Raw genomic sequence first — 13,684 nt, 5'->3', positions numbered from 1 at the left:
ATGCAGTTTACGTAGTCTGGTCCAACTAGTTTTTGAACCATAAAACTTCAATTATTCACATTTTTAGGTAACTGAACGAATGTGCCTGTTCAAAGTTTGTATGAAATTTTAGTGATATAATCAAAAAAATGCAGATGGCGTCGTTTGATTATATGATCGATCCTAAATGTTTTATTATTTTCATATTATTTTCGTGCATTCTTTGGCAAACTAGTTTCTTGAATATATTCAGTGTGTTTTCGGTTGCTTGTTTTAGACACTGTTTTCAGTTATTTCACGTTTCCTACTCGATTCATTAAGTGTTAAAGTTTCTAGACTTCTAAAGTTTCTCTTATATGAAATCGTCAACTTCAGCTAGAAATTCCACCCAATGCCATCTTCGTGGAAGCATTTCCTTTGAGATTATTAGTAGAATAGGATAGATTAGTAGTAGAATATGGGTTTACTTTATTTTTGATATGTAACTCTTTTATTTGAATTCTAATGATAAAATTATTTTAAATGAGTTCTAATAATACAATTATTTTGTATGAGTTCTAATAATAATTGTGAAAGATTGGACTCTTGCTACCGTCATCCTTCCTCTGGGTTCATAGCTATTTTAAAGACACGATAAGTCTTATTTAAATCTTTATTACACAGGTATAAATTTACTAATAAAAACGCTAATACATATAAATTTTCCTTCGAATTTGTGGTTCAGTAAGTCAGAATATCTGTATTGAATTACTACACCACTATTAATATTCCTAAAGTCTTAAACAAAGCACTAAATAATAATAATTTTTTATCAAGAATAATAATTTGCGTTGTTTCAAAGTGAAGTTATTTTTTAGAATTCCCAGAATTGTTTTTTAAATAATATAATATAGCAACGTGTAAAGATGCGTATTTTAATAACGTGGAGTTAATTTTATTATGGTAGGGGAGCCCAAGCGGGGATTTTTGCAGTTACTCGAGCACGTCAGATTATCATATGGAGAGAACCCTGGTACCCTGTAGATGTATCTCTACCATATATTGGCTCTAAACACAGGGGAGTTCGTTAAGGGGGGGGGGGGCGAAAAAAAATCTATCCTTAGAAAAACTCGAAATCGTCAGATTAAGATAAGGTAAGTTACAATCCGACAAGCGAGAGCTCTGGCGGGTTACCTTAATCGCGGGTGTCACAAAAGCGTGGTTGCCGTATCAAAAATTTAGTTGGGATCTGAAAATTTCGTTAGTATGGTTCTTTTCATGAGCATTTTTCAGTGCGTCACAAATGATAGAAAAAAGGTTAGTCCGTGATAAATACACATTTATGACATTTATTCTAACATGACATTTTAGTTAAATCTGACAGTTGTCACATTTTATTTGCAATTTGGTATAAAAACAAATCAATTGTGTTTATTGCATTTATAAAATGGTATTTTCTTTGATTTGTATAGTCATATAAATTGTACAGATTAAATTTTTTTTAAATATAATAATATAATATTATATTATTAGCGCCATCTATTGACAACTAGACTAAATGTTATAAATGTCACCGACGTAATGTAATCAGCGACGTGCGTTTTTTTCTGTCACATACAATTTAATGCGTTAGAGAGAAATCGAAAAACTGTGACGCACTGAAAAATGCTCATGAAAAGAACCATAGATATTATTCACTACGATGTGAACTCCTAGCCGACAGCAATAGAAATGAGCAATCCCTTTCACTTTTCAATTTGTTCTACGCGCAACTCGCCAGCACTCACTTGTCGGATAGTAAGTAAGGTAGTGTCGCCAAATAAGGCCAGTGTCTTAATTAGGCCAATTGCAAATATTTTCTTAAATATAGATATTATATATTAGAGGTCACCGTAAATGTCTTTCTCAGTCAAAATCGTCTAAGCCATTCAGTCGGTAATATCACATAGCAGCGTCAAGTAGACTAGACACGTGTTTGTTACGGTGCGGAAGTTCGTTTATAAATTTTAGGTAAGTTATAAAATTACTAAAATGGTACTTAATGAATATAAGCCAATTATTTTTTTTTTTGTAAAGCGACAGTAAATTAATACTTTTTAAGGAACTGGAACTGTTTTTTCTCTATATTGCTTTTTATTATTTTTTTATGTTAAATAAAAAAAGTAGACAGTGTCCTAATAACGCCAATTGTCCTAGATGTGTGTAAATGTGCGATATGTGTGCTTAATGTATTGACAAATTTTTGTTCTTAATATGAATAAAAGTTTCTTTCACTAAATTTTGTATTTGTTCTTTAATTCTTAGGTTTAAAATTTATTATCCACCTCAATTTGCGTAAAAAATGAAACTGGCCTTATTAAGCTACCAGTTCCTAATAAGGCCAAATATTCCAGATTTATTCAATATTAAAATTTTATATTCCTTTATTTATTTAGTAAGTATTTTATCCTGAAATTCGATAGCTAAAATGTTAGGCAATACGCTATACAAGAGTTTTCCCCCATATTGTTCCTGAATAAAATATTACAGATATTTAAACGTTAAGGTGGCCTTAATTGGCGACATTACCTTACATGCAAAACAGTGTATATTTCAAAAATCTGACGATTTGGGGGGGGGGGGGGGTAAGGAAATGGGTGAGTCACAAAGTTTCACAAGAAAAAATGCGTATATTTCGCGAAATGAACGATAGATCTAAAAACTAAAAAATACGTACTCAATATTTGTCAAAAATCTATCGAATGATACCAAACACGACTGCCTACGGAGAGGGGTGGGGGTAAATTTAAAATTTTAAATACGAATCCCGCGATATTTCGCGAAATGAACATCAGATCGAAAAACTGAAAAATACACTTATTCAATATGTTTGAAAAATCTATCGAATGGCACCAAAAAGGACCCCCACGAATGTGGGGTGGGGGGTTACTTTAAAATTTTAAATAGGAGCCCCCATTTTTTATTGCATTCGGATTTCTTACGTAAAAATAAGTAACTTTTATTTGAAACATTTTTTCGAATTATGGATAGATGGCGCTATAATCGGAAAAAACGATTGTTGGAATAGAAAATTATATTAAAAATGGAAAGTCCCCACTAAAATGGAAAACTTTACTTAATTTTTTTTTTGATTTTAGAACCTACTCTTCACAACCCATTAGGTCCCCAAAGCGCTCGAGTGACCACATTTAGCATACTTTCCTCCCCTACTATTACGAGAAATAAAACGAGTAACGAGTAATGTAACAGAAAAAGAAATGAAAATAAATATTTGTTGGAAGTATTCCAACAATATTAAAATCGTCTAATAAAAAGTCTAAAAAAAAAATCATTTCACGGGACATGTCATATGTCAGTCCCTTATTCAAATATTTATATAAGAGCGTTCGCGAGTACCTGTCGGCGACTAGTCGTTGACAATTCCAAACCTCACCTAATATAAATATTACCGTTAAAAGATACATAAACAAGGTATATTGACTTTTAATAGTTATTTAACCAACAAGTGTATTAATAAGGGTGATTTACAATTGAGATATTTTAACTCGTGAGCGGGGCGAGCGCGATAATGTTCGAGATTGTTAATTCACGCCATTTTAATTCACAAGTTCGTTACAAAACTTTTCCGTCGACCGTACTTTTCAGAAATAAAGATATATCCATCTTTTGATTTTTTAAATACACAGAATTTTAAACAATAAAGTAAATAATGACATATAATGACAGATAATACTAACAACGGCTACTTGATTTTAAATTTTTTAGTGGGAATATAAATAGGTATATGTTTGGTTGCCTACACCACAGGTCACTGCCAATCACAGAGCGTTTAATTAATTTATGCAAGCAATGTGTGTTGTGTTGCCTATAATGCAATCGTTCATTAATAGAAAATCATTCATTAATAGGGGACATTAATCAATGATTTTGAGGGTGTTAAAATTAATCATAAATGGACGGTCGACGGACAATAATATTAATAACTAATTATTACATTATGCTAAGTGTCAAATACTCGATGCTCAGTGGAGTAGTCTCTTCAGATAATGGAAACACAATAGCAATTATAAAATTTATTTAGAACACCGACACAAGGGTAATCACCCCGGGAGAACGTTGAGTACTGATAATGACTTGTACGCGATTTAGTTGAAGACTCTAATGATACTACATAGTGATTGAAGTTAAAGGCACCTGATGGCCTTTTTGAAGTGATTCTTGAGAATGATTCTGAAATGTATTATTTCTTGTTGGCAACATGAATTGGGTCACACAAGAGAACAAAGGTTTATACTTAGTTAGCTAATTTAATGCCCATTGCCAAAATATTGTTTGTAAATTGCTACAATTAAACAAATTAAATAATCCGCACATGTTTAAATATGATAACAAATTGGCTCGTGTTATGTACGGGGTGATAAAAATATACTGTCGGATATGAATAATGAATGTTCGATATTGGACATACTGCCCGACGAAATAAGTAATAACGAATGTAGTCAGTGCTCAAAGTTTACAATGATAATGATAAAGTATTTATAACATAATAGATTAATATAATGTGATGGCAAGACACTCGTCTTTGAACAAATTAACAATTCTCCAACTGCAACACCTTAGGTAATAATATCAAAGTTACATCTGAATCAGAATTACATCAAAAACATTTAAGTCAAAGTTTAGGTTACGAAAGGGTAAATGAAAGGTATTGAGTGGGATATATGTTTCAATATGTTAAGAATAATATTATTATTGCATTATTTTATTATTATTATTAAATTGTACTATTCGTTATTTTATTATTAATCTTATAGATCGTGCGACTAGCGACGTTTGTGTATTTGTATTTTTATATCCTGATATTCTTCGCCGTTGCGTTTGTGTTATTGTAGATACCGTTGTATATTATTACATAACATACCAGCTGAGTTTTTGTAAACTCGTGTTATATGACATGATAATTATATGTAGGCTAATATTTCCTAAATGCCGATGCATTTTTTAATTCAACCCAGCCTTGAGCTACATAAAAGTTATTAATGAATTTTATGATTAGACTATTTATTATTAGAGTATTTAATATTCTTATTATAGCATTGTATGTGTGTGTTTATGAATTAATTAGATTGGTCTCCCTTTTGTATTATTCTTTTGTTCGGTCCATAATTGAAGTATTAAGTTTTCAACCCTGTAGTTGTATACAGGAGTTGTGTAAGTTTGTAGACAGTGTAAAATAATCTAACATAGTTATTAGATTCCTTGGGGCGAGGAAAAAAAATTCCTCCATCTGCAGCGTTATAGCTGATTTCCAAAAAAATATTTTTATTCCATAATTCCAAGTTCCGTTTGCTTATTTCTCCGTCATGTAAACAATCTATTGTCGTGTTAAATATGCAGGTCTCAACCGAGTGGGATCCGAATTACCACCCTAGGCCTACCTCTTAGCATCATCACACACGACTTAGTTTTCAACCCTTAAGTCAATCCCTATCTAGATTGCAAACATTCCCGAAAATTTTGCATCAGGCACCGAATTTTCCTGTTGCTCACGGTGGTTGTAAGTCACTAGAGTCCATTGTTTTTTTCTTCTTCCTTGTTGAGCTTGCTGTGCTCCTCTGTTTCTTTGTTTTCTATTTTTATGATGATAAGTCCTTCTTTCATATGTTTCATATTTTTTCATATTTGTATAGTTTCTATATTGATACCTCCTCGTATAATTTTCTCTTTCGTATTTATTTGTATTCTTGTAATTTTTCTTCTTGTTTTCGCTTGTTTTCCAATAAGTTTGATCTCGATACGTCCTTGTATCACGGAGGCTAATTACGGAGGCCTTAAGGTAACGTAATAGAAAAATATGTACTGTTTGACCTTGTAACTAAATCGTCAGTTTAACATAGGTTAGTTTAAATAATTAGGTGACTGAATTGCAATATTTTGTAGTCACATAAATATATAAAAAAATGAAAATTGTTAGTGACAATGTGTTAGTAAAATTATGCAGGTGCATGTATTTATTAACCAAAATTTCGAATTAAGATAAATGTGTAATAACTATTTTTAGAGATAACCACCGTTTATTATTATTAGATAAGTACTTTATGTATAAGTGAAATAATTTAAATTTACATGAAAAATATTGTACCGAGTGGACCGTTTGTGAATTTTTAGATATGATATTTAGATATGAATATCTAGCTATGATATACGATGCGTGCAATGTTGGAAAAATGTAATCTATTCAAAAACTTACGGTTTTTTTTTTCTTGAGCGTTGAGTCGCTCCTCTGGTTTTGATTTCTGCTCTGGGTGCTTTGCTGATCCCCTGTTTGTAGTTTCTGTTCTGGATGCTCTGCGGCTCTCCTGTTTGTAGTTTCTGTTCTGGATGCTCTGTGGCTCTCCTGTTTGTAGTTTCTGTTCTGGATGCTCTGCGGCTCTCCTGTTTGTAGTTTCTGTTCTGGATGCTCTGTGGCTCTCCTGTTTGTAGTTTCTGTTCTGGATGCTCTGCGGCTCTCCTGTTTGTAGTTTCTGTTCTGGATGCTCTGCGGCTCTCCTGTTTGTAGTTTCTGTTCTGGATGCTTTGTTGATCCTCTGTTTGTAGTTTCTGTTCTCCCGGGCCTAGCGTCGTCTATCTGCTACTGGGTTTGTTTGGTGTGGACTGTAGTCGTAGGTTTATCGAGTCTCGTTTCTACCTCGATGTTTCCTTTTTCTCGATGAGGACCATGTCAAATACTAGATGCTCAGTGGAGTAGTCTCTTCAGATAATGGAAACACCAATAGCAATTATAGAATTTATTTAGAACACTGACACTAGGGTAATCACCCCGGGAGAACGTTGAGTACTGATATTGACTTGTACGCGATTTAGTTGAAGACTCTAATGATACTACATAGTTATTGAAGTTAAAGGCACCTCTGGCCTGGTTGAAGTGATTCTTGAGAATGACTCTGAAATGTATTATTTCTTGTTGGCAACATGAATTGGGTCACACAAGAGAACAAAGGTTTATACTTAGTCAGCTAATTTAATGCCCATTGCCAAAATATTGTTTGTAAATTGCTACAATTAAACAAATTAAATCATCCGCACACGTTTAAATATGATAACAAATTGGCTCGTGTGATGTACGGGGTGATAAAAATATACTGTTCAATATCGGATATGAAAAGTGAATGTTCGATATTGGACACTAAGTAAATGTACCTTGTATATTTATTATATATTTATCTTTTAACGATATTATTTTTATACTTATTATTTTAAAGTGTGCATGCGACTTGCTGACAATGGGCAGCCTAAGTCTGACGTCACAAATGTCACAAAAATTGGGAGGAGCTTATATTTACTCCAAACAATTTTGATTGTAACGTTAAATGGTCATAAGGAATTTTTCATTTATGTGCTTTGTGTAGCAAAATAAGACTTCATTTAGGTCTTTCGTTAAAGAAACGTGTTAATTAAGAGATTTTTATTCGTTTTTGCTCAGGTGGTTTTTATTCCTTAGTGGTTGAAATAAACATAACCTCAAAACTGTTTACGTTCTAATCATTGCATTAAATGAACTCACTTGGGCAAAAACGAATAAAAATATCTTAATTGACACATTTCTTTAACTAAATACCTAAATGAAAAGTCTTATTTTGTCACATAAACCACGTAAACAATAAATGAAAAATTCCTTATGAGTGTTTAACATTATAAACAAAATTGTTTGGAGTCATATAATATAAGCTCCTCCCAATTTTGTGACGTCAAGACTTAGGACGTCCTGTTGTCGCCGAAAGTTACCCGCGAACGCACCTATGTTATTCGCAGCCTCTCATAACGAAAAACTACCTCTCTCGCGTGCATAACGACAAACTACCCTTGTGGTATTCTACTGGCTCAATCAGCCAAGCTTTTTATCCCATATTCGCCATTACGAATTGGAAAATTACAAACTCGCCAGTGAATTTGTTAAGTATAAATAATTGATCAGGTATTTCTTGGATGCATTAATTAACTATTACTCTAATTAAAATAATTCACTTATTGCTCACCTTGGCGATGTCTCATCTCTTTTGTCTTCACCTTCTACATTGTGGAAAATAACCGGAAACTTCTTGTTTATAAGAATATCTGAACCGATGAACAAATCAGTAAATGGATTACCAGCTGCTATTAGTTCATTGTTATAAAATAATTTGCTTGATGGTTTAATAATCGATTCATGAGATCTATAATTTCTGATTAATTTTGTTACACAACGATTATCAAACGAATTGGATTCGTTTTTAGAATATACCTCATTATAAATAAGTCTTTCTAGCATTGATTTACCTAAAAATAAACAAATTATTGTAAAAAAATATCAGAATAATGTATAAATATAAATGTTAAATATTAGATGAAAAAATGTTCATTTTTACGTTGAGTATCCTGAAAACAGTTACTGATGACGGGACATGATCTTGTTGAACTGAACTTCGTTTAAAGAGGACCTTCATTAAAAATATCATAATATTCTTTATATCCTGATGAATATTCTGTAATATAATTTAATGCCTTTGGAAAGGTTCTTGTGAATTTAATGCCTAATATTATGGTGTGAGAGGAATCCGCACATTCGACCCAACATAATTTATATCGGATATTTATTTAACCCGTAACTGCTACCGACAAGGTCAGCATGACCCAGTATTAGTTTTACTACGCGCTACCCATTTAACCCTTTGAATGCTGATGACGCCTAAAGACGTCATCTCGTTACCACTGCAAGTGCGCCTGACGGCTTCAGGCGTCATATGAGGATATACACAACATTCGTTTAGGTAGAGGTTAGTATTTGTTTGACCTTAACTGAAACAATTTTTTTTTCTATTGAGTATATAGATAAAAGTGTCTTTTTAACGTCAGTTGAGATTCATATTATAGATGAAGCAAATCCAGGGTCATCTCGCTCAAACACGCAATGTAAATGTAGCGAAAAATCGAGTCAACACCCAGATCGAGTTAGGCATATTTCGTCAGCAATAGTTCAAAGTTTGATAGTTGGGGAGCTGTCCATTCAGGTATTCGCTGGCCAGTCAGTGTTTCGTACAAAGGCAAAGTGAGCAGTTTTGTTGATATTGTCAAATTCGAAATAATTACGTAGTGGGCCCCGGTGACTCAACTTGACACCCTAAATCTACCCCGGAAAGTTCGATATCTCGCAGCTTGCAGCGAATATCCTTGAATTAGATATAGACGACACCACGGACGTATCCAGGACCGATTTTCGGGAGGGGCCATGAACTTTTTTTGGGGAGGGGAGCGGAGGTACGGGGAATAATTTTTAAAAATTAGGGTTACAATGGTGAGTTTTAAGGCACTTTTCACGCACTTTTACCATGTGTGAGAAGTGCCTTAAAACTCACCATTCCTGCCGTAGCACTGATTCCTACACATTTCTTCGGATCTAAGTGCAGTTCTTTTAACAAGTTTAATACTATTTTCCCAATGCTGCTCCTGTTAGGCCTTGTTCTTTCCCTCTTTCTTGAATTTCATTAATTATTTTTAGGTTCTCATAAGCGTCAATGAATTTGACAAATTATTCACGAATGTTGTTATTGTGTATATACCTCAAATTTAGAGAAAGCTGTTCCACATGGGATATTTTGGTCGTTTCGTCAAATATGACAGAGTAATAATTTGTATTCTGAACCTGATTCATTATTTGTTCAATTGTTTCTTAACCACAACATGTTATTAATTGATTTTGACTGGTGCTAATAATGTATGCCGACCAGGAAAATGCTGTGGATAGGTGTTCTTAAGAGTCTTATCTCCTGATGCTATTTTAAACCTTAACAGTTCCCCTCATTGCATGTCCAGCATCTTCGTCCAGAAGCAGAAGGCCGCATTATCACCGCGGTATCTCAGAGGAATATTTTGTCGACCGAACATGATATAGACCCTAATATTGGTCGTAGTCTTTCTTTATTTTTTTGTATCTGTTTAGACCTCTGAGAGTCTATCTAGTTAACGACTGACTTTTGGGGACTTCTATTTGCGATAACTTTGTAGAAAATTCAGTTCAACCTGAACGCACTCCTTGTGGTATGATGTTTTTTCATGGGTTTGTATGGCTCCGTCTTTGCTCATGAGTTTACCGAAAAATGTTAAAGGTTTCGTGACAAGGCTTTGAGCTGTTATCTCTTTATTGCGACTATATTTTCCATTATAAAAATAAAACGCAATACTTGTAAAACAATTCCTTTTGACTGTGCAAAAATACCAACCAACTTCTTTGTTCTAAGTGCTGATGACCCAAGTCATTTCTTTTTTATTCTTGGTGTGTATAGAATATAGGAATTGATACGACTTTGGTGGCTGTCAAGGTCGTTCTAACGATTGGCAGGTTGTAAAATTATCAACATTTTGATTTATAAAATATCCTATGTCATTTTGAAGCTTCCATCACTGCCTTTGTTCAATTCTAGTTCAGAAAACATATTTATCTCCTGTTTTGTACATATACCTACATGTGTTTGAAATTAAAAACATTTGAACTGCAAATATGTAAATTTACATTTTTTTAAATTCTCGGAGGGGCCATGGCCCCTCCCTGGATCCGCCCTTGGACGACACACCTGCACCACTGCCAATCCAAAATAATCTAAAAGGAAGAGATGCGCAAATTGTCCCAGAAAACAAAATTTAAGAATTTTAGAACTGGGTCATAATTACCCGTCAATATCAGCTGCGAGATAAGTTTTTGCCAGTAGCAGTCACGCGTTAATTTGTAACACATAAAAAATGTGTGAAGACATTTTTGACATTCAAAACCAAAAATAATCTCGTATAACCATTAATATAGGTTAGTGTTTTATCATTTTGTTTTATGGCCATTATTATATTAGAGATACTACTATTGAAATACTTTTAAAGAGCCTCAGAAAAAAGTATGAGAATAAAGAGACCTGGTAGTAATCAAACAAAAATGACGAATAATAAAAGAGGAAGAGAAAATCATAAAAACAGTAACAAGAAAATAGATCGGGGGAGTCCGGTCCTGAACATGGTAACACAAACTGTGTTTACATTTCAGTCCCAAAAAATCATCTTCTTTCAAGTAGTTTATATCCAAATAAACTTGAAAATAAGCAAAAAGTAATAGTATATAGTGCAGTTACCTTACGGAATAAACCAGTGAGTTTTTATTATTTATTTATTCAAAACATTACAAAGCATACCGTTTGTAAGGTTAAGTGACGGCCGAAAGGCCAGTTCTCGGAACTAGTTCTGGTTCTGAAACTGGTTTATAATTACTAATGAGTATACCAAATGATACCAGATCCGACCTAACTAATTTGTCAACAATCATGACTGAAGATCATCAACAACATCAAAACAAAACCTCATATTCAACTGTGCTTAACAATGCTTCTTCAATTCAATTTCCTTCAAAGCTGCAAGCAATTTTATTTAATTCGCTACCTGATACTAAAATAGAAGAGTACTTAATAGCACTTGGTGAAGTTGTTCATCCACGGAATATTTTATTTTCATCAAGGCTATCAAATAACAGAATATGTATTTATCTCTCCAGCGAATCCCTGGTGGAAAAATTTATGTCCGGTCCAGCAGAAATAACAATTAAAGGCGAAAATCTAAAAGCACGAAAATTGATAACTCCAAACGAAAGACTGTTACTATCGGGTGTTTGCCCTTCTATTCCACATATTCTAATAGAGAATGAGTTAACCAAATTTGGTCTTAAATTAATGGCACCTTTAACCTTCCTTAGAATCGGTAGTCAACTTCCAGAATTTCAACACGTCCTCAGTTTTAGAAGACAAACTTATATTCAACCACTTGTAGATATAGACCTTCCCTCTTCTTTCTTAATGACATATGATCAAACTTCGTATCGCATATATTTAAGTTTAGATAAACCTTCATGTTTTATCTGTAAGAACACAGGTCACGTTGCAGCAAATTGTTCAAATCATAATCAACAAAATGATTCCTCTCATATCCAACACCAACCGCAACAACCAATACAACAACAACCAATACAACAACAACCAATACAACAACAACCAATGCAACAACAACCAATACAACAACAACCAATACAACAACAACAACCAATACAACAACAACCAATACAACCACAACCAATACAACAACAACCAATACAACAACAACCACAAGAATCCCCCAAGTCTATTCCATCACCCCTAGAAATGGAACCAAATCATCCAGTCAGTAATTCTAGTGCCGAACCTTCACTTAACCAACAAACAGATACTAATTTAATGCCCCCCGTATTAATTATGGAAACTAATTGTATATCTAAGGATCAGTCAACGACCAATAAGAGAACAATTTCGGAAATTAATACTACTCCATCTCCCACTGAAGAATTAAATAAAGAATTTAAAGTACCAACACAAACCAAAAAGAAACAAAAAAAGCAAACTGAATCTACCAGATCAATTCAGGAAATAATGATGCCAACAAAAACAGTATTTCACGATACGTCAAATAATTTTAACTTAACATATGAACAAACACTTGACTTTTTTGAAAATTATACTAGCTCGACTGATCCCATTAGTTTATTACAAACATACACAACGGATATACCCAACTTTATTTACATGTTAACAACAATTAAGCCATATTTTACAGAAAAAAGCATGAAAACTAAATGCACTAAATTAATAAACAAAATCGAAAAAATGCTAGACGATCCCGCTTATCAAGATAGTGATTGTTCGACAAATTCAGCTCCAGAAATAAACTAAAATCTTCGAACCGATACTACAATGGAATGTTAACGGGTTTTATCCCCGTTTAGAAATGCTTAAACATTTATGTTCAATAATCTCACCATCAATAATATGTTTACAAGAAACAAACTTTAAAGGATATCATAGTTATGACATGAAGAATTATTCTTGTTTCCATAAAAACCGAGACAACGCAAATATCGCTAGTGGAGGAGTTGTTACGTATGTTAACAAAAAATATGAATCAGAAGCATTAGTAATCAATAGTAATTTAGAAGTAGTAGGAGTATCAGTGTCCTTTCCACAAAAAATGAATATCTGTAATATTTATATTCCACCTGACTTACCTATCACAGAAGCAGATATTTCAGATGTATTAGATCAGATTCCCACTCCCAGAATAATCGTTGGTGATTTTAACAGCCATAATCCAATATGGGGATCTCTTGGAATAAATTCCAAGGGCAAAATTTTAGAAAACATAATTACCTCAAAAAACCTAAACGTACTGAATGATGGACAATCAACAAGATATAATATTCATACAGGTACTTCATCAGCTATCGACCTGTCATTATGTGATCCTGTACTGTCAGCAAAGTTTTCATGGGATGTAATTCCGTTTTTATTTGGAAGTGATCATTATCCTATTAAAGTCTCTTTTAACAGTAATTATGAAGATACTAATACAACCCCAATTCCAAAATGGAATCTAAAGAAAGCCGATTGGTATTTATTCAAAAAGTATATTCAACAGAACTGCCATAGCTTAAAAGAAGTCACCGAAAATCATCATATAGATGAACTTTTGAATTCGTTTATATCATTAATCCATCTTGCCGGTGAAAATCATATAGGTAAAACACAAACTCTACATAAAAGAAATTCATTACCATGGTGGAACGCAGAGTGTACTGATATAATAAAGAAATATAAAAAATCCTTTAACAAATTGAAACGTCACAAAACAC

The 13,684-nt window shown here is 33.2% G+C and overlaps 1 protein-coding gene across 2 annotated transcripts in view; it reads right to left on the bottom strand.

Annotated features, from left to right (window-relative positions):
* Positions 1-13,684, bottom strand: part of LOC114332347 (putative helicase mov-10-B.1) — a 196,204-nt gene that overhangs the window by 16,968 nt on the left and 165,552 nt on the right. For both annotated transcript variants that reach the window (XM_050650230.1, XM_050650228.1), the window contains one exon: positions 7,995-8,274. In XM_050650230.1, coding sequence (XP_050506187.1) covers positions 7,995-8,274 — 280 coding nt within the window. The remainder of the gene's footprint in view (positions 1-7,994; positions 8,275-13,684) is intronic.

This window comes from Diabrotica virgifera, chromosome 5, assembly GCF_917563875.1.
Source record: "Diabrotica virgifera virgifera chromosome 5, PGI_DIABVI_V3a".
NCBI lineage: Eukaryota > Metazoa > Arthropoda > Insecta > Coleoptera > Chrysomelidae > Diabrotica > Diabrotica virgifera.
The sequence above is the reverse complement of the archived record's forward strand: the minus strand, read 5'-3'. Positions and strand labels throughout refer to the sequence as shown.